Consider the following 23952-nt stretch of genomic DNA (forward strand, 5'->3'; position numbering starts at 1 on the left):
ATCTTTGATAGACTTGTGATTATCTAGTTGATAAGATCGACATCACTTTATAGTTATTCTTTGGGTTCTATATTTATTGATTGCGAATTCAGAAATTGATTATTTTGGTAGTCAAGTTTTGGATTGATCTAACCAGACAAAGGAATTTATTAGTTTAAACGGGGACCCTTTGTTGACAACTCTCATATCTTTTACCAAATATTGATTAGAGTGGTTACCAAACAAATTCGTTCCTTTGCTGTTTGGAATACGATCTAAAAGAGTGGTGATTCACGTGCGTGACTCAAGAAGTCGAAGACGCAGGAATACTAAGGAAACTAAGTAGCTATGGTAATCTATTTGGTCTAAACTATACGAAATTGGCATCAAATTTTGTATAGAATCTTAATTATGAGAGTATTCAAAATCGGACTAGGTCCCGGAATTTTTCTTCATTTGCGGTTTCCTCGTTAAAAAAATCTTGTTGTGTTATTTACTTTACTTCCGTATTATAATTGTTTTATATTTAAGTCGAAATAAGAGTTCAGAATGTAAAAACCAACAACTAACATTAATATTTGGAATTTCGTTTTTTCTTCCAGCTTCTTAATATTTTAATTATATAATGCCAATTTTGGTTAAAAATTTAAAGATCAAAAATAAATTATGTCGAAACAAAACGACGTGTGTATCGTCAATATCTAATTATTTAATATCATCATCCTTCTTCATTATTATCGGAGGGATAACATGCACATTTGTAACATAAAGTTGCTGAAGATGACTTCTTTGAGTGTATCATTTTTGAATTTGAGTTTTTGATGTGGATATTGTAAAGCATATATCGATTTATGCATATTTGTCGTACAAAATTCTTGGAGACGACTTCAGTAAATGTATGGGTTTTCATTTTGAGTTGTTAATGTTGATGTTGCGCGCATTTTTGCTACAAATATACACTTGTGCATATTTGTTGCACAAATTACTAAACTTGATTTACATGAGTGTATGAGTTTTTATTTGAGTTGTTTAGTCCTTATTGTGCATATTTGCCAGACAGATTCGCTTGTGCATATTTGTTGCAGCGCTCAAGTTTTATGTTGTTTTTTGAAGTACATTAAGTTATATGTACGTCGTAAAGATTTCCCAACCTCCTAAAAGCGGATAGATCGGTACACATACACTTAAGCTAATTGAATTCTCTTTGAGCTTCACTTGGAATTCTGCAAATTGGTGAGAAGGTTGTTTACAAACTCATTTGTCCAATAAATATTGTTTACTTTAACCTGGAGACTTCTTGGTTCATCATGTGAGTGTTAATAGGAAAAGGTTTAACATGATTCATGAACCGTTGTATTTGTTTTATTTGTGGATATATTTTGCACAAATCTAGTTGTTGTATACTGGAGTTGTTAAATTTTCTATTTTCTTGTGGGTTTGTGTATATTTTCTTCGCTGATGTAATCTATGGATACTTTCTACAAGAATTCCGATTATGGCTAGTTCCTGCAGGCGTTTAATTTTTTTCATATGTATCGGTCACCAAACAATCAATGTTGCTTATATAGATGTATTGATATTCCTTGAATATATAAAATATCTGGAAAATCAAAAAGAATTTTTTAACTCTTACAGAAAGATAATTAACATCCTGGATAATAGATGAAATCTACAAAAATTGTATGAACAAATATAGAAAATAAAGAAAAATCGTTTAGACAATAAAAAAAATTCTAGAACTTGAAAAATTTGATGTTCGTATTTATGCTCATTGAGTATCTCTTTTAATTAAAAAGCTTTCGGAATATCTAAAATTTATCAAATTCCAACGTATGATTTGTGAGATATGTATGTTTAAGTTTGCTTGACAGTTATACCTTGAAGTATATACACAAGAGTATTCCTACATTATATCTTATTTGATGACATCATCAAACATCTTTATTCTGATTTTTAGTATATCTTTCTTGACCTTCTATTTCAAGTGGGCTCAATTTTTCTGAAGCTCTTTTCAATCTCAAGACCATGAGAATGAGAAAATGTGAGGAGAGGGTCAAATACTTAATTCCCATTTTTATATTAACGTCATACATTTGATGTATTTTTGTTTTATGTTACTAATTTTTACAATTTTGACACTACCAAAAATATTTTCAATATTGTTATACATATTTGCCCTGCAAAAGAAATAAATTACAAAAATATTAAGCTTTAAATAATAAGTGGAATTACAAAACCGAGTGTGATGGTAGAAATCAAGTGGTCGGATGGTGTTCATGCTCCCTTACACTGATTACCAAATAAACTCCCATTCGAAGATCCCTCTGTCACTGTATCCATGAACAAGAGTATCAGTGACTCTAGTGAAATCCTCCGGGTTCATTGCATTGAAGATTGATTCCGATCTCTCTCTCTCGTCTAATAAGACTTCGGTGGGCCTAACTTTTGGTGGGCTTATGAATGAATGAACCAGTGAAAACCTCAAGTACTTGACGGTCGGAATTCCCAGATTTTTCTGAAATTTTCGGTAGCCAATAAGAAGGGTAATCATGGTAAAACAAAAGAGATTTTGAATACCTTGTTTTTGCGAAGGATATAGAGAGATGGAAAGATGGTATTGGACCATTGGTATGAGATGACAAATTGCTAGCCATGGAAACATAACTACATGAAGTTTTTTTTCTTGGAGATTTGGTGTTTGTAATGCATCCATTGATTGATATGATATGGAGGAGAACAGAGGAATAAGTTCTCGAGAATATTTTGAGCTATGATTCATGAGAAGTGCCTCCCATTGTTATGTTGTGGTCTACCAGAAAGAGTGTACAACATAGACAAATAAATTCTCTTAAAAACACACACATAAATTAGTTAAACCAGTAATAAATTTTTATTAATGAGAAGTGTAGATGACAACAAAACAAGGAAGAACAGCTTCTGGATTAAAAACAAATAGTTCATCAAATTTGCCAAAACCTCTTTCGTAACAACCAGCACCAACAGCATCATAACTTTCCTCCACCGCCACATTGGTGTTTTCATCCTCTTCTGTGACATCCTTTACTCTACCAGCAATCACACGACAAACAAGCATAGCTCTTGAATTATTCCAATCCACACCACCAAAACTACTATGTGCCTTCCCACATGTTGCTGTAGTATGCACTCCTTCCAGTCCTTTCATATTGCACCCGGGAAATCCATGACTTAGTACTGAACAAACACCACAATCTACAAAGTCGCATAAACTAGTAGTAGAATGACCGACCGAACAAGCTAAACTTGTGCACTGAAATCTCAATTGTTCATTGCCATCAGCTGCACATCTTGGATTTCTGTTTGCGTTGCATCTACTTAGCTTCTGAGCTGATTCTCTACATTCTTCAAACTTTTGGATTCTGGTTTGTGTATTATGGACTTTTAGAATCCGTTCGATTTTGCAGATCGGCTCGTCTTTCCTTAACCAGCTTGATTTGAATATCATCTCTATTGTATCCCGACCTAAATCTTCTGGTCCCAACTCTGACACTGAAATAGAAGAAGTTGTTTTTGAATTAGGGTAAGCCCCATTGCCATGAAGACCAACATTCTGAACTGGACTATGATCATCCATATGATGAACTCTATTATTTTCATGACTAACATCTCTACTGAGCTTACAAGTAGAAGCACAAGAAGAATTTAACTTCGAGTGCGCACCATATTGCACTGGTATACATGCTATAGATTTTCTGATTTGGTTCCACGAAGATAAGGAAATTAAACTTTTGATTTGCTTCCATGAAGATTGGGGTTTTCTCAGTCGTGGGGTTTTCTTTAGACTACTACTAGTATTAGGTTTGGGTGAGAAAGCCATGAGCAAGAACCAGAAAAGATGGTGAACCAAGAAGAGAGAGCGCAAGAGAAGTAATGTGTAATGTGCTCTGGGATGTAGTGACTAATGGGTTTATATATGTGAAGCCAGATTATGGTTAGTTTCTATATTTCATATCCCATTCTTCTTGATGCCCAAGTTTTAGTCCGGTTTCTGTATTTCATGAGTTTCTATATTTCAACTCATCACGCGGTTTGCAAACGTTCGAAAGAGGAAACGCACAACCAGGAAATAAAAAATGAACAACAAAGGGGAAAGAAAGAGAGGGTTTCGCTGTTTTATATGCTTCATTACTACTGCCGAACTGAATTCTTTGAGATCCAACATAAGAGAAACGCGCAACTATTGGGTAATATTAAGTTATTATTAACAACTCAAAATGGACATAGAAAACATTGATGCTTTCATTACATATATTATTAATCATACAGTAGCGAACGCTTGCGAAAGCATGTTTTACATATATAAACTAAGACAGACTCCAACATAACAATAAATAGAGAACATTACAAATCGACCAACAGTCCTCCACCAACAAACTCTAATCACCAATCTCATACTAACAAACAACTAATCTTATTGTCTTTTCATCATTATCTTTTTATTATTATTACATTCTCCTATCTTATGATCTCACGTAGTCATCGTCTAAAAGATTGATCAGAATACAGGACCCGCAGCAAGGATCTCTTCTGTAAGCTTGTTGTCTTTACCAATCTTGTAGTTTGCAAATACATCAAAGTTCTTCCTGAATAGTCCACCAAGCTTCAACAAGGTCTCCTTGTAGGCAGCTTTATCTGACCACTGAATTCGCAACAGAACAATCAAAAAGGTGCACATTGTTAATTTCATGTAAACCATTCAAGAGTCTGAAAGAGAAGAGGTAAAACTGCTCTTACAGTGTTCACTGGGTCCAAGATTTCTGATGGAACTCCATCGACTTCAGTAGGAATCTCGAGTCCAAATACTTCGGTCTTCTTGAACTTTGCATTCAGGAGACCGCCAGAATGGATTGCGTCAATGATCTTTCGGGTGTAGGGCAACCTAATGCGGTTACCTGAACCATAGCTGCAAAAGAAGGAATGATGTTTTAAGATATCACGGTGGTGAACAAAACCACATATATAATCTACCAACGGGTGTTCATGCATAGGGTAGGATAGGATGATTTCTAACATCCCAGGGCTTTAGAATTCTACTGAACACAAATCTGACTTATGACCTACCTTCCACCAGACCATCCAGTGTTGACGAGCCACCCCGTAGCACCGTGCTTCTGCATCTTCTCAGCAAGCATAGCAGCATATTTGGTAGGATGCAACATAATGAATGCTGCTCCAAAACAGGCCGAGAATGTTGCCTGTGGTTCCTTGATTCCTTCCTCTGTTCCAGCAACCTGTTTCGAAATTGTTAAAATCAGATACCTAGTAAGTAGAGAGATTTCCCAATAGCATTACAGGAAAGTAAGTGGTAGAGTCGTATAAATGTGTACCAGAGCAGTGTATCCACTAATAAAGTGATACATGGTTTGCGCCAGGTTCAGTTTGCTCACTGGTGGGAGCACACCAAAAGCATCACATGCCAAAAGAATGACATTCTTAGGGTGTGGACCGACACATGGTATCTTCGCGTTGGGGATGTATTCAATGGGGTACGCAGCACGAGTATTCTCTGAAAGAAACAAATAGATTGGATAGAGGATGTTATAGCGCCATTATAGGATGTAAACTAAATTGTGTACGCTTCAGATTCATACTATTTACCTGTCACAGATTTGTCTGTATAGTCCACCTCTCGGCTGTGCTCATCAAATACAATATTTTCCAACACTGTCAAAAACCCACAAGATATTGTTAATAAGTACTACTAACAAAGATCACAAAACCATGATACGTATCAAAACGGAAGTTGTTAATGAATGACTGTAAAAGAGGAGTACCTGCTCCAAACTTGATAGCGTTGAAGATATCGGGTTCTTTTTCTCCCGAGAGATCAATGCACTTGGCATAGCATCCACCTTCAATGTTTGAAACACCATTCTCACTCCAACAGTGCTCATCGTCTCCAATTAAATACCTATTGTGGTCGGTAGACAAAGTTGTCTTTCCAGTACCTACAAATGGGATAAACAAATTAAGGATTAATTAACAACAATGCTAAAAATGGGAATAGCGATAAGAATACTTACGCAGAGAGCAATCAAAGGGAAATTGATGGCTCAATGTCACGTTGATCAATTGTTAATACTGTACCTGATAAACCAAAGAAGAGGGCGACATCGCCATCTTTTCCCATATTGCAACCAGAGTGCAGGGAGAGAATTTGGCGCTTGGGCATGAGGTAATGCATAACGCTGAAAAGACCCTTCTTCATTTCCCCGGCATACTGGGTACCGAGGATAACCATTTCCCTCCTATCAAGATTAAGATCTATACTAGTGGAGGAAGTCATGTAATGTGTATAACGATTACATGGAAACTGACCAGCATTGTAAATAGTGAAGTCTGGAGTACCGAAATCCTCCAGCTCTTCAGGTGTGGGTCGAATACACCTGCCAACCCACACAGTTATCATTTGTATACTAAACCTAGTCATGCATACGAATGTAAATTTTGCTTCTGCTTCCATAGCTAAAGATTACTCGTCAATTTTGACTTACATGTTGTGCATAAACAAGGAGTGATAAGCTCTAGCTGATACAATACGGACTTTGATTTTGTTTTCAGGATCCCAGTTCAAGAATTGATCATTCACAAACACCTGAAGTCCCATAAACAAACACCTTAGAAATTAAATCAAAAATCGATTATATAGTACAACACCAAGATAACTAGGTCACATGATCAAACTCAAAGTCCCATAAACTGCTGCAATGAGTGGAAATAGTAAATTAGAACTGGACGTATATCCGTGATCTTCTGAAACTTCGATACTAACTGATAAAGCTGCCGCAAAAGGTCAGCTTAATTAGAAATGGAGCATAACCAGACTGACTGGGTAAGATTTTGCACACAAAACAAGGTTTCGAAAATCAAAGCAGCTGACACCATTTTATCAAAGCAGCTTACACAATAGTAATACTACTACTGCTGTTACTATCTCTAGTGTTAACGTGTGATTTCCTGTAACAAACTTGTTGTCATGACTCATTAGTTCAACTCTTTGGCATTTATTTCTTCAACCATTTTATCTAGATTTTTCTGGTTTCCTACTCATTGAATTCTTGGGATGGAGGAATTTTGTCATAACTAAAGAAATTTATGGGTCACCATATTCGGTCTATTATCTTTAGAACAGGACAAATAATGGGAGTGTGGTCAATCAACTGATTGAGGGTAGTATTGTCCCTATATTCAGAAAAAGCCAAGAAAGATACCATCATAGACGGTAGACACCACAATAGTAAATAAATAAATAAAACTGCTAATAAGACAGAGCTGAGAAACTGCTACGCGTTCTGTTCATTATTTCATGGAAAACCCCAATATAGAAAGCGTGTGATGTGTACTAAGTAACGCAATCCATTTTTATTTTTTTTACTATATACCTTATCCAGTGAGTTCAAGTAATCCACCGCTCTTTCTCTGTTAACCAAGAAGGTGTGTTCATCCATTTCAATGTTTGGTGAGCCCCTGTAAACAAACAACAAACAGATTGAAGTTTCATTTTTACAATTAATTAGGGAGGAAATAGAGATATAGGAAGTAGGAGTAGTACTTACTTCCCCCACCAGAGCTCATCCTCAGTTGTTTCATCTCTAACAACTCTTTTATCTCTTGGAGATCTACCAGTTTTTGCACCTGATAGAGTTGCTAATGCTCCACTTGATGTTATGAACGATCCATGTTCATACTTAATCGCCTGCTCATACAGCTCTGATGATTGACAAACAGAACATAATTAACATATTATACAAAAAGCAAAAGAAAGATTTACCACATCCCCTGATCGTTAATGGTGATGGGTACGTACCTGCAGGTGAGAGATTGTATAGGATATGGGTGAACTTGAGAGCACTGTCGCTGATGCTGAGAGTGGGTGTGATATGGTGATGATGATGTGAGACATGTGAAGCCTTTGGGGGTTCAGCTGCTCCTTTCTTTGCTGGATCTCCTTTCACCACTTTCGGTCCAGTCTCCCTTGTTAGTGATGCTAAAGAAGCACTGAACACGTACAAGAAACACTTATTAGGTTTTGAATTATGAATTTTGATTATTATTACTAAGCATGTGCATGTTTTATACCTTATGGATTGAAGTTGTTGAATACTGCGATCTTCTTCAGCAAACAAAGCTCCTTGAGAACCTTTGGTAGGAGTAGTAGGAGCAGATTTTTTCTTCTGAAAGGAATGAAGTTCATTTAGAGTCTGAGCTTTCACGGGAGCTGAGGTATCATCATGACATATTCCATTTGGTTTCTTTTCATGTGTTTGTATCTTTGCTAATCCATTTCTTGCAAGAACTCCATTTCCATTAGCAGTACCAACAAAACTGAATTCTGCACCGTTACAGTTTCCTGCCATTTTCTCTGCACATGAAAGATTCGGGTTATAACACGAATTCTTTTGAATCCGAAAATAACATAATACTATTACAGAAGATATTATCAAGAAAAGAGTATTGAAGGAGGTGTAGAGAATGAGAGATCAAACCAGAAAGGTGCGAGCTCAAACGAACTGGAAGGGATAAACTCTAAAACGAATATGAGACGAAAGAAAACGAAGGAAACGACCATGCAATGTATAAAGTAAGGAGAGAAAAAGAAGTGATGTATGGAGGGATGAGAAAAACAGAGGAATTGGGTCTTCCTTTTAAAGCCTTTTTTTTTTTTCTCTTGTTTAAACTTAACCATATCCATAGTAACCATGATTTTTGAACTAAACTTAGGTTAAATGGATAACGATGAAGTAGAATAAAAAATTTCCATGACATATGCACATACTAGGTGTGCCCCGTATATGGATGGTGGGAGGGTGGGAAATGGAAAAGATAAGGATGTTTCGTTGATAATGGATGGGGTGGAAAAAGAATGGGCGGTGAGGTGAAACGAGAGCTATATATGCATGATGTGGTGTCCTTTTGTTATGACAAGTAGCAACTGATTTTTGTTTCATCTCATTTTAGATCATGCCTCAGAATGACAATTTAAGGGATTTAATTAAGTAATGATCAATTAGATGAGCAAAAGCCGAACCCACAAATTATTTATTACCTAGTATGCTCGATTCATTTTTTCCAATCTCTCTGATTCTTCTCATTACGAGTTGAGAAACAACGTCATTTGGGTTGTGATTCTTTTGAAGGATTGAGAATTGCGCGTGTGGGTGGGGTCAAATCTCCGCCACCGCTTTAAAAACAGCACCGAAGCTGCAAGGGCATATAGCTTTAACACATATCCACTTTGTTGGTCCTGTGCTAGCTAGTTGAATGGAGAAGCCCCCATTCTGCTGCGACCATCACTTATTCTAAGTTGACGTTTATTTTACTTTCTTGTATGCATGAGGTTCTGATACCAAATATACGGCGAATGATGAGTTATATTGGAAAAAAAGAAACAACAACTAGCGTATACTATCTCAGAGTTGCACAAAGCAAATTCTCTAAGTATTATCATGTCATAGACTCATATGTGTTGAAGTTAATATGATCAATGAAAACTATTTACTTGCTTAGTTACAATCCCATCTCAACAGAGAATCTACACCATGTAAAGATTTTTTAGAGATTTCCCTGCAACACAGTCAACACTCCATTGAATAATAATAATATGTAACAATGGCTTGAAAAGGGACCAGTGAACGTAGTTTGTTAGAGATAGACAGAAGTTGTGGACTTGGGGGAGGTATTATTTGGTTAATGCCTTAAGCCAGCTAGCATCTACACTACAACTGATAGGTGAAACTTCAATAGTTGAATACGTATGGGTTATCTTGGGATGGTGGTGGGGATTTTATGTTTGAAGTTTGGACATGGGAGTTATGGTGGATTTTTAGTTCCAAGCATTGAGGATATTTGTCCATACTCAAATCTCTCCACCAGTTTTGATGGTCCTACTCTTATCCTCCTATCCTGATGATGTCATTGATATGTATTAGTTATTTTGATTGTGTACATCAAAAAATAAGCCAAAAAAATGCATGCTTCCAGCTTTATGGGAGCTGTGCAGCTCGTCGGATCCATTTGTTCAAAGATTGCATTATTGTTGGCACCCTACCGTGGTATGTCTTTATAGTCTAGTTTGGTATTTTTCTAAAACTTATCTGCATTCCTCTGTTCTCCTCCATCTAATCAAACCATGTATGAACAAAACCAAGATCCCGAAGAAAAACTCCATATAGTTATTATTTTTACATGGCTAGCAATTCGTCATCTATTACCATTTTTCCATCTGTCAATATCCTTAGCGAAAAAAGGTATTCAATTATTCAAATATCTTTTGTCAAAAAATCTCCAAAAAATCCCAATTATCCCATCAAATTTATCTTCATTTATAACTTCAGTTCCACTTCCATTACACATGCATCTTCCATGGGTATATATGATGCTTTACTTGATAGTGTTATATTTATATCATTATAGACTGATGCAAAACCAATTTGAAGAAGTGAAAAAAGGAACACCAAATGCTATAAGCCATGATTAACTTCTTCATGGCAACACTCAGCAAAGAAACTGGTACTTGTACACCTGTCTACTTGTTTCTTTTTCTGCTTCTTATTGTCCCGGTAAGAAACTGAGTAAAGAAAATAATTATACATCTGTATCCTTTGTTGTTGCTGTAGTAAGATATATAAACGCTTGACATCCAAGAAGTTTAAAGTTGGAATAGATGTTCGCATATTGCTGTCCCACCGTACACACGAGGGGCCTCTCTAAGCCTACCAGAAAATAATGCCTTCCCAGTGACACACACTATGACCTCCGTATTGCAAGTACTGGCCACAAAAGGGTTTTCTTGCTTGGAAAAAAAAAAAAATAGTTATGAGAGCGATTACCTTTTGGATCATTAATGTCCGACAAATACTTTACTCGTGAGGTGTGGGTTTAGCCGGAACTATGAGTTAGGGTTTTCACCTTGTCTTTATAAGGTACGTATTTGGGATTACATGCGCTATACGTATACATGCTCAAAAACACCCTACCTTCATCTCGAAAATTCCAATAGCTATCTATACAAAGAAGAAAAACAAAAGCGCAATGGCAACACCGGCTAGCCTTCCTGAAGATATTATCATCAATATACTTTTGAAGTTATCACTCAAATCAATCGCTCAGTTCAAGTGTGTAGCCAAACCCTGGTATGAAATGGTCAAAAACCCTAAATTTATTAAGATGCATCGTCAACGTGATGTTCGAAACTACAAATTTAGTGTTCTGCTTGAATCATCAAAGACAAATTCTTACTATGATAAGGATGGGTGTCATTATACTATAGATTTTGATGTAACATCCTCAACTTACCATATGGCTGTTCAAACTTATCTCCCACGGAATATGTTTGTACTTGATTCTCAACTCATTGATTCATGTGGCCTGATCGGCTTATCCACCCGTAATCCTGATAGGGATATACTCGGAATGATTTGTTTGTGGAATCCGTCTACTCAAGAATACCTGAATGTACCGACACCAACATCAATTCGTGGCAAATCAAAGACTTTGTCTCAATATGGGGTGTGTTATGATTGGAAAATTCATGATTACAAGTTATTCTTAATAGTGACCAAACGATATGACGAGATTTTCCCTGAAGTTTGGGTTAGTAGATTAGGCTCAAATATCTGGAAACGCATTGGAAACGTACCTTATGATCATAGTCATGTGCCTGACAAAAACATATATGGAATTGTTCATTGGATAAAACATACAAAAGTTATAGTTTCGTATGATATAGTTGAAGAGCGAACCAGAGACGAATTCCAAATACCAAGTTGCTATCTAGATGATGAATGGTACTCGTTTTATCGCATGGATGTGGGTTTTCTGGGGGAAGACCTTTACCTGTCAGTTAATATTATATGGTATGATTGCAACATCGATCTATGGGTGATGAAAGATTATGGAGTTATAGATTCATGGACCAAAATTTTCAGTATTTCCAAAACTTCAACAAATTTTCGATCATTACGGCCACTGCATTATCTGAACAAGGATTGTGATATTTTATTACACGGAAACGTAAAATACTCATACGAGGATGTTTTAGTCTCTTGTGACCCAAAAAATGGAAGACTAAAGACTTTTGATATCCCATGCAAACCTAAACATTTTTATCCGACAACTTTTGTTGGAAGTCTAGTTTCATTCAAGTCGGCTGAATTTGTAGAAGCTACCAAAACAATATCCAAGGTGGATATATAACACTCCTGACTATTATATGTTCTTTTTGTGGACAGTTAAGCGTGCAAAATCTGGATCTTTCCAGTTACCAAGGTGTAGCTGGGGCACATATTTTCCTTTGTGGCTTGTGTTTGTCCGCAGCTGTGTTGCTTGGTTTTGTTTATCGTTTTAGTTGAGATGGTTGAACAAGATAGTACGGTGACTTTTCTAATTAATGATGGTTTAAACAAGTATTTTTCTCTGTTTTTACTTTTTTTCTAAGGGAACACCTCGCGCAGGTGCATGACAAGGCTAACGTCAGGGAGATAGAGTCTCAGGTTTCTCAGAAGACATAATAATTTACCCGTGACTAGCACCAAAGACTGCGAGAGATTAATTTTTCTTGCTTCGTTTTTTCTTGATCAGTATGGCACTGACTTGCCTGGAACTCCATTATGTACTAGGCCAAGTTTATAAACTAGAATCAATCTATTACGTTTTCATCTTCTATATTCCTTGCCTTTTTTTTTTTTGAAATAGTTGTTGACCTCTTTATGTTTGAGCAATAAGATCGTACATTTGATTATTCTGAATGAAAAGAACCTGGAAGAAGTTCTGTTTGAGCAGAGTTGTACAAGTCTTAATCCACTTTGGATTATGTTGGAGTATCTGTATCAGAATTCTAGGGAGTCCCGGATTCCAAATATGCATGGGTTTGGTTTTTTATAAGTAAACCGTGTATACCTTGATCGGTAAGTTACGTATCTGGGACTGCATGCATGCGCTATATATATATATATATATATATATATATATATATATATATATATATATATATATATATATATATATATATGCACACCACCATACCTTCACCTTAGAAATTGAAGCAACGGAAAAGAAAAGAAACGCACAATGGCGACATTAGCGAGCATTCCTGAGGATATTATCATGGATATACTTTCGAAGTTATCAGTCGAATCCATCTCTCGTTTCAGATGTGTATGCAAACATTGGTATGAATTGTTCAAAAACCCAAAGTTTATTAGGACGCACCTTCAACATGCTATTGAGAACAACAAATTTAGTGTCCTACTTAATACATATCTAGGCTGTTCCATAGATCCAGTTAATTACTCGGATAGGGATGTTTATTATACATAGATTTTGATGTAACATCCTCATCTTACCATATGGTTGTTGCGACTAATATCCCACGTGATGATACGTTTGTACTTGACTCTCTACTTACTGATTCATGCGATGGCCTAATCGGTTCATCCACCTGTGACCCTAATGGGTATACACTCGGAATGATCTGCTTGTGGAATTTATCAACTCGAGAATACAAGAACATACCGAGACCAGCATCTGACATATCCCATACGAACTTCTCCAGATATGGGGTTTGTTACGACCGGAAAATCGATGATTACAAGTTGTTTAGAATTGTGGCTGATACCCGATTTAGTATTACTTCTGAAGTTTGGGTTAGTAGATTAGGTACAAATTCATGGAATAGCATTGGAAACATACCTTATCATATACATCGTATTAAGATTTCGATGAAGCCTTTAAATGGAATTATTCATTGGATAGGTAAGACCAATGTAGTTAATATCGAATATCGGTTCATCTCGGCCGGGACCGATACACTGGTACGATTTTATATCGGGGATATTATCGTTGAAATATCGGTATAATATCGGTTCTAGATTTAGAGACTATAATTTTATATTAAACATTTTCTCCACACATTTTCGGATAAGATATAATAGATAACATCAATTTTATCAAAAAAACAAAAAAGTAACTTTAGTAACTTGCTTCGAGAGCTACATGCACCTCTACTACCACCTGGAAGACTTTCTTCGCCAAAATTACCCTTAAACTTTATAGAAAACGACCAATACCGTCTCATATCGGGAAATGTAGGAAAATTTCGTATCAACCGATACGGCCGATATTCGACCGATACAGCCGATATTATCGGGCGAATATTGTATCCCCGATATCCTTCTTATTGTATCGTTCTGGGCCGATATCCGAAATATCCCCAATATATCGGCCGATACGGCCGATATTGACTACATTGGGTAAGACTAAAGTTATAATTTTGTTCGATATAGTTGAAGAGCGAACTAAAGATATTGAAGAGCGAATTAAAGAGATCCAAATGCCCAGTTGCTATTTAAACAATGAATGGTACTCGTCTAATGAGATGGAAGTGGGTGTCTTGGGGGAGGACCTATTCCTATACATTAATGGTACGTCTGGCAAGGGGAACCTCGATCTATGGGTGATGAAAGATTATGGACTTACATATTCTTGGACCAAAATTTTCAGCGTTTCGAAAGATGTGACCAGTTTTCATTCATTAAGGCCTCTGCATTATCTCAATAAGCATCGAGAGATTCTATTACACGGTGTACGTTTAGAAGGCAAGGATGATTTAGTCTCATATGATCCCAGAAGTATAAGACTTGTGAATCTTGATATCACATGCATGCCAAAACATTTTAATGCGACTGCTTTTGATGAAAGTCTAGTTTTACTCGATTCGGATGAATTCCTAAAGGCCACAAAATATCTAAGGTGGTGGATACCAGTTCTGCAGGCACTTATAAGATTTTTACGCTGGCAGTTGAGCGAGTGAAATCCTGGTATTTGGAGTTTCGAAGTCGTGGATGGAGCATATATATGATCTATATTGTTTTCTGGCTTGTACTTGTTTGGAGCTATTTGTCAACGGGCATGGGACCTAGAAATTTTATTTATATGAAGCATGATGCATTGATAACATGAGAAGTCATGCATCCAAAACCTTCCAAGGGTCAAGCATGATGCATTGATAATTTGTACAGTTTGTTTCTTCATTTCCGTCCAGAAGTCACATCTTATGTGATCTTTAAAGAAAGCCGTATATCCTTTTTTCCAAATCGTAGTGGGTTTGTTATAGTGTTCATACTTGATACCACTATGAATCGAATAGGGTTCGCTGAAAAGGTCAATAAAGGAAACCAATTATTGTTTTAAAAGGATAGAGACGTGTAGAAGTGTAGTTGGCTTTGCGTTTTTAACTCCCAGTAAATTAGGAGTAGAGATAAAAAGCTTTTCAGTGTAATCCTCTGCTTATCTGTTCTCCTCAATCATGGATGAACAAAAACCAGAGCTAGAGAAAAAACTTCATGTAGTTGTATTTCCATGGCTAGCAATTGGCCATCTAATACCATTTTTCCATCTCTGTATATCCTTAGCCAGAAAAGGTGTTCAAATCTCATTTGTTTCAACTCCAAATAACCTCCAGAAGATACCAAAAATCCCACAAAATTTATCTTCATTAATAACTTTAGTTTCTCTTCCATTAAACCATGATCAGAACTTACCAGAATCAGCTGAATCTTCAAACGATATACCAATTGAGAAAACCCAGTATCTCAAGAAAGCTTTCGATGGATTAGAATTACCACTTACTAATTATCTTATCAATTCTAAACCAGATTATATTATCCATGATTACGCTTCTTATTGGGTACCGAAAATTTCGGGAAATCTGGGAATTCCTTGTGTGTTTTTTGCGGTTTTCACGGGTTCATTCATGGGCTTTATTGGCCCGCCGGAAGTGTTGTTGGATGAAGAGAGAGATCGGAATCTGAAACCGGAGGATTTTACTACTACTCCGAAATGGATCACTTTTCCGACTGATATTGTGTATCGGACTCATGAATTGTTAGAGTACTTCAAGGGTGCTCCACCACAGGATGATCAAACTCATGATGTTGATGATCTTGAAAATGATGGATATAAAGCTGTTCCGGATACACGTCGGTTTGGGATGGTAATTCGGGACAGTAATTTTATTGCGATAAGAAGTTCACCTGAGTTTGAATCGGACTGGTTGAGTCTACTCCACCAGCTTTATCAAAAACCAGTGATTCCGTTAGGATTTCTACCACCACCACTTGTGGAAGATAAAGAGGAAAGCAACAATTGGGTGGAAATTAAAACCTGGCTAGACAAGCAAAAACAAGGGTCAGTGATTTATGTTGCTTTAGGAACAGAAGCGGCACTGAGTCAAGAACAAGTGAACGAGTTAGCCATTGGTTTGGAATCGACCGGGTTACCCTTCTTTTGGGTACTAAGGAAACCACTCAATAACTCGGAACAATCCTTACCATTGGGATTTGAAGATCGAACGAGTGGACGTGGTCTGGTTTATATGAAGTGGGCGCCCCAAGTAAAAATACTTGGGCATCCGAGTATTGGCGGGTTCTTGACTCACTGCGGTTATAACTCGGTTATAGAAGGTCTAGCTTTTGGACGAGTTCTAGTTTTGCTACCAATGCTAAATGATCAAGGTTTGAATTCTAGATTGCTGGATGGGAAAAAGGCTGGAATAGAAGTACATAGGAACGAACGAGACGGATCGTTTTCTAGTGAGTCATTAGCCGAGGCGGTCAAAATTGCCATGGCAGGAGATGAAGGGCAAGTTCTTAGAAACAATGCCAAAGAGATGATCGAGATATTTGGGAATGAGAAGCTGAATGTTTCATATGTAAATGATTTTGTTCAGTTCCTCAAAAAACATAAGAATTAGGGAACTACACTGCACTGTTTTCTTCTGTTCTCTTATAAGAGTATTATGCAATATTTCAATTCGGTTAACCCGATTAATGAACCACTTTTACTAAACATTGAGATGTGTTTTAACTTTGAAGTGAAGGGAGCTGTAAACAGTTCCTCTGGATATTACATTTTAGCAAACGCTTAATAGCGAAGGTACAATTTTATGAAATAGTTTAAGGCACTGAGTTTTATTAGCAATAACTTTTAGATGTTAGCCAACATACTCTATATGAAGGTTGAAGCTGGTCCTCCGAGACAGTCCACTATGAAGTCCATCACCACCTCAACTAGCTCAGATTGATGATTACTGTAACCATGATCGGCGCCTTCAATAATATGCAACTTGTGATTGGGTATGACTTTAGCAAACTCAAATGCCTCTTCCACAGGTATACATTTATCAGCAGATCCATGAACAGTTAACACCCTGTTTAGTAGAAATTAAATTAAGTTATCAAGTTAAATGTCCGTAAAATCAAGAACAAGTAAGATACCACAGAAGCACTGACGGACCTATAGCTGGGCTAACCTGGGCTTTAGCCCAGGTAGCCGTCACAGCCCAAAATCCTAAAAATTTGAAATGTTATGCTCGACAAGGCTATTAGCCCGGACAAAAAAAATAATTAAGAGTTCTTGGGTCCGTCCCTGCACAGAAGAACACATGAAGACAAGACCAACCTGCAGTCCGTTGGAATTGAGAGGCATATGGCATGCATATCAGTAGCAAGGCGTTCCATTAAACTCTCCTCTGTCACACGGTATATAACTCCTACAGGTCAATCAACTTCATCACACATGCAACTAATTTAAGCAACATAACAAAAGAGTCGATAAAGCTTAAGGGTGGAATTGGGGTATGCATACCACCACATCCCTTAGTAAAAATTTATTATCCTGGTATTACTCAAGGTCACCTTGTGATATAGTAATTCAAGTTACCTTCATCGCCTTCAAAATCCAAAAACCCATTTGCCTTGATTCTTTCCATATAGTCTTTACCCAACACGTCCTCAGTTCCTCTTTCCACTTTAAAGCGTCCACAAACAGTCACAACTGTTGCTACATCATGATACCTAGAAGCATACACGAGCACTGAATCTCCTCCTGTGAGAATCCTTTATTCATCAGTTATGGACCAAAGCTTTAGAGAAAGCAAAAAATGTTTAGTATCTCCATGATCATCAAACATCCTAAAAAACCAACACAAACTTTAGCAGTTACATACGCTAATGAGGAGAGGCGAAATCATTCAGCGTCAACCAGCAGAATCTAAGAAGCTCCTAACATTATAGGTAGCATATATAGTGATCAGATTACCTTTACTGTGACCAAGGATTCCACCAATTACCCGTTGCAACCCTGAGAAATACTTGACTACAGAATGCAAATCATCAGCCTCTTTATTGTAATTACCATACTCAAACGTCCCTTCACTTTCCCTAAAAGAAAAAAAAAGTATAATTAAGTTTAAAATTCTATCAGTCGATCAAAGAAATTTCTTGACATACTTTTAGATGGATGTACTGAAATATAAAGTTTAAAATGTATACCCGTTCCCTGAGAAGTCAAAGCAGAAAACACTGATTCCTTTTTTTGTTAAAGCATCCGTGAGGTTAAAATTAACCGGACATTCCTGTATAACAAAAATGGTAGATACCTACTTAACCGGACATAGAGACCCGAGAGAGCAACTATGAAGTAGTTTACAACTACCATGTTAAGAGACAAAAACAGTAGAGAAGTTTATTACCTTTTTGGCTGCAGATCCATGGCATAGGATGATAATTTCTTTTGAACTCGTTTCGTATAGCACGCCCACAAGCTTTTCACCATACTTGTTCTTGATGATAACTCGCTCAATCACTAATAAATCGAAATTAAAATCATTTGGAGGATAAAAATCAAAATCAGACTACATGAATGAGCTTCGGATATATGTTGTATTAATCTTACATTCTTATATGCCATTTTATCAACCCAATTCAAGAAAAGAAACGAAACCTTTAGTCTAATTTTGTGAGACTATTTAATTTACGGAAACGATTAATATTATAAATTCAAAGAGTTATGGTAAAGAAAATTAGATCATTAACAAAAGAATCTTGTACTCAGCACTGATTACCTGAGTTTTGTTCTTTCACGGAAGAAGATGAATCAGCCATCCTTGATATGTTGATCCAATTGGCGTTGAGGGAGTGCAGGATGAAGGAGACTGAACTCTTGAAATTGATGGGAACCGTTTGGTTATTGGTTCTGTAATCTTGAAAAGTCCCACTTCCACTTGATAAATATTCTTTTCTTCTAGCATCATTGGAAAATTGTTCCCACTATTTATTTATTTATTTATATATATATATATGCATTGTAAATGTTATTCTCACTGACTAATTCAATTACTAAGTAATCATTATGAATTTTTATTTGATTAATTGAGTGTTAGGAATGTTTACAAGATAGATTCAAGTATTACAACAATCTTACTTGAAACCTAGATTACTTTCTCTCTCTATTTCTTGATCAAGACTTCTCTTATAATGCCAACACCCTGAGGTAAAGGAAACTTGATGCATTGATGAAATGTTGATGCAACAGCTAATATACCATGCAACCATGGTCTTCCAATGAGAGCATTATACGGCGACTCAACATCTACTACGCAGAATGTGATATCTGTAGGTAAATTTTGTAGAAGAATTCGCGTAGTCACTTCCCCTTTAGGTTTATTCGCATAACCATTAAAGCCATAGATTTTGTATGTCGAAGGGATTAACTCATCGTCTCTTCCATCCATGGTTTTATATGTATGATAAAACATAATATCTACAGAACTTCCAGTATCTACAAGTATCCTATTTATCACCCAGGTGTTTTTCTCGTTTTCTTCCTCATCTTCTTCCAATGGATTTGGATTAATTCCCAATCGCACCACCAATGGACATTCATGTAGTTCTCCTCCTCTTGGTGTTTCATCTGCGTTGAACGAGATCTTCTGCTTTTGTCATTCTTTCAAGGGTGATATTTTTGCCAGGTTAAGAATTTCCCTTCCTTTAGCATCTCTTGCATATACTGGACTTAAGACATTATCATAAAAATCTTCTATGTTTTTGAACGAGTGTATAATCGAGTTACAATATAAATTCTTTGCCTTCGCGCCCACCTCAATAACAAATGTATTTCTGTCCTTCTCCTTTGCATATGTATTTCCTTGAGGTGGTGGTGGTGGTAAATTCCTTGGTTGTTTTAGTAAGAAATGGTCCAACTTTTCTTGCTCAGGCATTCGCAATATAATCTTCCTCACATTTCTACAGTTGCTTGTTGTGTGACCATGGAATCTATGATAGACACAAAATTATTTACTCCTCCTCCTTGGCAGTGGCTCTTCGCCTACATTATGTGGTTCTGGAATATCATCCATTAGAGAGAAGCTTCCCATACTTTATCTGCCATAGTATTCAACTTTGGCAAATTTATTTGTTCCCACACTATTCTTCCAGTTTTCTTTTTATAATGTGTTTGTTGTCCTGCAGAACTTCCTGGTTGAACTGTATCAGTACCTCCACGATTTTGAAGTTGCTTATCTCTGTACTCTTTATCAAACTCCGCCTGATCTGCACTGCCCATAGCCACTAATTTTTGTTCCATCTCTGCATTATTCCTTCCCTAATTTCCCTGCGATGTACTCGCAACAACATTTGTCAGTCTCGGAAGTAAACTTGTATTTCCACCTTTTGAATCAGATATTGCAACCTGATAAGACTCCATATCTCTTTGCTTTTCCTCAAGTGCTATGTATTCTTCTTGAAATTCGCGCAGCTCCGATTGTTATTGCATCCTTTATTCTGAAGATTTGGGTATATAATAGATCTGTTGCAAAGAGAACATTAATGAATGCAAGAATAAGATGTCGCTCATCCACCCGTCTTCCCATTTCACTACACATGGTTCTCCAACGTGTTGTTAGATGACGCAAACTCTCATTTGTTCTTCTGTGAAGTCTGAATGCTGTCTCAATCCTTGGTTTGGATAGATTATTACTTATGTACTCCCCCAAGAAGACATTTTGTAAGTGATGAAACGAACCAATGGATTCTACAGGTAGTCCTTCAAACCACTTCAAAGCTTCACCTGCTAAACTTGCAGCAAAATATTTGCACATTACGGCATCATTATTTTCCCATTGTAATAAAGATCTTGTATAAGCTTTCACATGTTGTATCGCACATGCACTTCCATCAAATATACTTGTAAATGCCGGTAAACTGCACTTAGAAGGTATGAGTGCTCTCTGAATTTCCTTTGTAAATGGAGTTTTTCCAGCTTCCTCCACTGCTGCCTCTAGTTGTCTTCTTCCATCATTTCTTTTTGTAGTCATCATTTCTCTTAACTCTGCCATCTCCTTAAGAATTTCTTTGCTTAATGATTGATCCAAATCCTCTCGCATGGGTCTTTTTAATCATGCTTTTATCTATCTTTTTTCATGATTTTTTTGGCGTATTGCTTCTTGTATCTCCTGTTGTTCAGCTTCTTCTCTTCTCCGCCTACGCCTTTCAGTATTTGCGTCAATTTGTACTCTATCCTGTCTTTCTTCATTGCCTATGCGATTATATCGATGTCTTGATATTTCTCTTTCTTGTGGGGTAACTCGACCTTGTTATGTATCATCTATGCGATGACACTCGTGTTTCCTAACTCGATTATCATAATCAATTTGACGCAATTCGCTTTGTAATTCTCCTTCTTCTAATTATTCCCTTCTTCTCTGTCTATCTCTCGCACGAGCAATCTCTCGTTCGCGCTCATATTCGTCTCTTAATATTTCTCTGCCATGTAATATCATATGTCCTTGCCTTGGATCCTCTTCTTCCCTTTCAAAATTAGTATGTGCACGACGAAGAAGTTCACGTGGGTGTTCATACCGATTAGTTGCTAAGCCAAATATACGTCTCCTTTCCCTTTGATCTTCCAAATTTTCATCTTCTTGCGAATTTTCTTCAATGACTTCCAAGTGTTTCCTTCACCTATCATTTCCTCGATTAGATTGACTCTGTCAGGAAGAACTTCTACTTGATCTTGACCTTGAGCGTGTGGCACTCCTTGACCTTTGTTCTTGTAGTCTAAGATTCTCTTCTCGTAAATCATCATTTTGACGGATTAGATTCGCACGCTCTTCTTCTTCTCTCTTTCTTTCAATTAGTAATCTTTTCCTAAGCTCTGCAATCGTCATATTACCTTCACTCGCTGTAATTGGTCCTTCGTTCTCAATTCTCTGTCCTTCGTCTGTAGAATCCGTCATTGCAGTATGGACACTCACTCTATCATAATCTATATCATTATTTTGTCCTTGTTCTCGCTGAGATCCAATTGGAATTTCTGTTCTTTGATGTTCATCCACTCTTTCTTGTTCTTGCTCAAGATTTGTAATTCGTCTTCATTCAAAAATTCTGTTACTTCTTCTAGTTGTCATTCCTTCAACAACAGATTCAATCCTTACATTTTTAGATCTCACTTTTTTTCTTAAAATCTATGATATACTACCAGGAATTATCATCCAGAGCTGTTTCTGGCGCTAAAAATGTAGTTGTAGGTTTTCTTACAACTACACTCCACTAACTAATCAATTACTAAGTAATCATATGAATTCTTATTTGAGTAATTGAGTGTTAGGAATGTTTACAAGATAGATTCAAGTATTACAACAATCTTACTTGAAACCTAGATTTACTTTCTCTCTCTATTTCTTGATCAAGACTGCTCTTAGAACTCTACAAGTAATGACCTCTCTCCTTTATATAGGATTTTACATAGTGGATGACAGCTAAGAAACCCATTATTTTCGGGATCACTATGCGACACATTCGCTCATATACAATCGCTCATCTTAGCATAGCGTACCTCTTCGCACAGTTCTTTACACTTTACGCATGACTTTGCTGACATCATATGGTGCGTCATCTAAACTTTGTTGTGTGCGATGCTCTTCGCTTAGGTTATATTCCTTACTTCGCTTGATTACTAACGTGTGCGATATTTTACTCCTACAGTCACCATCAATACCACTAGCGAGAATATCATTACTACCTAGAGAAGAGTGTCGTCCCAGTAGCATTTCGATAGGGAGAGAAGCCTTTTGTTCTTGTATTTGTGGTAACTTTAGTTTGTTATATTTTTATAAAATTGATTGCCTTATATTTCTACTTTCCTCCTTAATTCTATGAATATCTTCCTCTTCTTGTTCAACACTTTCTCCATAATCAGTTTGTGTATTCTTTTTATGGCGTTTCATAACTTTTGTTACTTCATATTGATCACAACTTCTATCGTGTTTACGTGCAACATTGAACTCCTCCCCAGCCATGATAATTGTTAAATCAAAATCTTTAACTAAGCTACCGCTCTATTCAATCAACTCAATCCCTTTATATTTATATAGAAGTCTCAGAACCCAAATATAAGACTACTTCTAGAACTCGGATTGGTTTCTTAATTTTATCATCTAGCGCCGCAACCAAAGGCGGTTTACATAATTCAGTCAATTTCTATCTTTTATTTACACTAAAGGCGGTTTCCATAATTCAATCAAGAAAAGCTTATTTCGTTTTGGATTATCAAGTCCTTATTGAGTATCATTTCACTTTTTTCTTGGATTTTCTTATTCATAATAATTCCAAAGCTGAAATAAAACAAGAAAAGTGAAATGGTACTCAATAAGGAAATGGTACTCAATAAGGACTTGATAATCCTTTCTCTTGGATTGTTTTAATGGTACTCAATAAGCTTGTCCTTATTGATTACCATTTCACCTTTTTCTTAAAGTTGGAAAGTCTTGGATTGTTTTATCATCAAACCAAAACAAGTATACAAATCCAATCTTTTCCTTATCTATCATAATTCCATTTTAAGAGCAAATACCAAAATCACCACGCGTGGCACATAACAAAATAGAAGGCCTCTTGGGACGGTCAAGAAACGTCCCAAAAGGCCTAAAGACGTCCCAAGAAGGTATTAGGGACGGTTGTCGTATCGTCCCTAGATCCACCGTCACTAATGCTACTAGGGACGGCTTTTCCTATTAGGGACGGTTATGATTAGCCGTCACTAATACTTCTAGGGACGGATAGTTTCTCTAGGGTCGGTTATAGCATCCGTCCCAAATGT

General features: G+C 36.7%; 6 protein-coding genes across 7 annotated transcripts; 3 read left to right on the top strand and 3 right to left on the bottom strand.

Annotated features, from left to right (window-relative positions):
• Positions 1–2872: 2872 nt before the first annotated feature.
• On the bottom strand, positions 2873–3835 carry LOC113352880. Its single transcript, XM_026596639.1, has one exon. The coding sequence runs from the start codon at positions 3833–3835 to the stop codon at positions 2873–2875; it is 963 nt and encodes a 320-aa protein (XP_026452424.1).
• A 456-nt stretch (positions 3836–4291) lies between these two features.
• LOC113350563 (phosphoenolpyruvate carboxykinase (ATP)-like) lies at positions 4292–8623 on the bottom strand. Its single transcript, XM_026594710.1, has 13 exons — positions 8505–8623; positions 8098–8380; positions 7826–8016; positions 7575–7728; positions 7401–7485; positions 6513–6613; positions 6106–6404; positions 5793–5966; positions 5617–5682; positions 5346–5524; positions 5080–5249; positions 4753–4921; positions 4292–4657 (listed from the first exon to the last, which is right to left on the bottom strand). The coding sequence occupies exons 2-13, from the start codon at positions 8373–8375 to the stop codon at positions 4514–4516; spliced, it is 2010 nt and encodes a 669-aa protein (XP_026450495.1). The 5' UTR covers positions 8376–8380; positions 8505–8623; the 3' UTR covers positions 4292–4513.
• Positions 8624–11049: 2426 nt separating this feature from the next.
• LOC113352881 (F-box protein CPR1-like) lies at positions 11050–12213 on the top strand. The gene has a single exon (XM_026596640.1). It carries the CDS (start codon positions 11050–11052, stop codon positions 12211–12213), a length of 1164 nt encoding a protein of 387 aa, XP_026452425.1.
• Positions 12214–13086: 873 nt separating this feature from the next.
• LOC113352883 (F-box protein CPR1-like) lies at positions 13087–14827 on the top strand. Its single transcript, XM_026596641.1, has 3 exons — positions 13087–13173; positions 13317–13770; positions 14301–14827. The coding sequence occupies exons 1-3, from the start codon at positions 13087–13089 to the stop codon at positions 14825–14827; spliced, it is 1068 nt and encodes a 355-aa protein (XP_026452426.1).
• Positions 14828–15322: 495 nt separating this feature from the next.
• On the top strand, positions 15323–16768 carry LOC113352884 (UDP-glycosyltransferase 91C1-like). Its single transcript, XM_026596642.1, has one exon. The coding sequence runs from the start codon at positions 15323–15325 to the stop codon at positions 16766–16768; it is 1446 nt and encodes a 481-aa protein (XP_026452427.1).
• A 107-nt stretch (positions 16769–16875) lies between these two features.
• On the bottom strand, positions 16876–19062 carry LOC113350564 (uncharacterized protein YfhR-like). Of its 2 annotated transcripts, none has more exons than XM_026594712.1 (7): positions 18920–19062; positions 18548–18660; positions 18348–18430; positions 18115–18236; positions 17737–17901; positions 17476–17545; positions 16876–17224 (listed from the first exon to the last, which is right to left on the bottom strand). In XM_026594712.1, the coding sequence occupies exons 1-7, from the start codon at positions 18957–18959 to the stop codon at positions 17023–17025; spliced, it is 795 nt and encodes a 264-aa protein (XP_026450497.1). In that variant the 5' UTR covers positions 18960–19062; the 3' UTR covers positions 16876–17022. The 2 variants fall into 2 exon arrangements, with proteins under 2 accessions (XP_026450497.1, XP_026450496.1); XM_026594711.1 differs by having other exon boundaries at positions 17476–17566.
• Between the last annotated feature and the right edge of the window lie 4890 nt (positions 19063–23952).

This window comes from Papaver somniferum, chromosome 2, assembly GCF_003573695.1.
Source record: "Papaver somniferum cultivar HN1 chromosome 2, ASM357369v1, whole genome shotgun sequence".
In the NCBI taxonomy this organism is placed as follows: domain Eukaryota; kingdom Viridiplantae; phylum Streptophyta; class Magnoliopsida; order Ranunculales; family Papaveraceae; genus Papaver; species Papaver somniferum.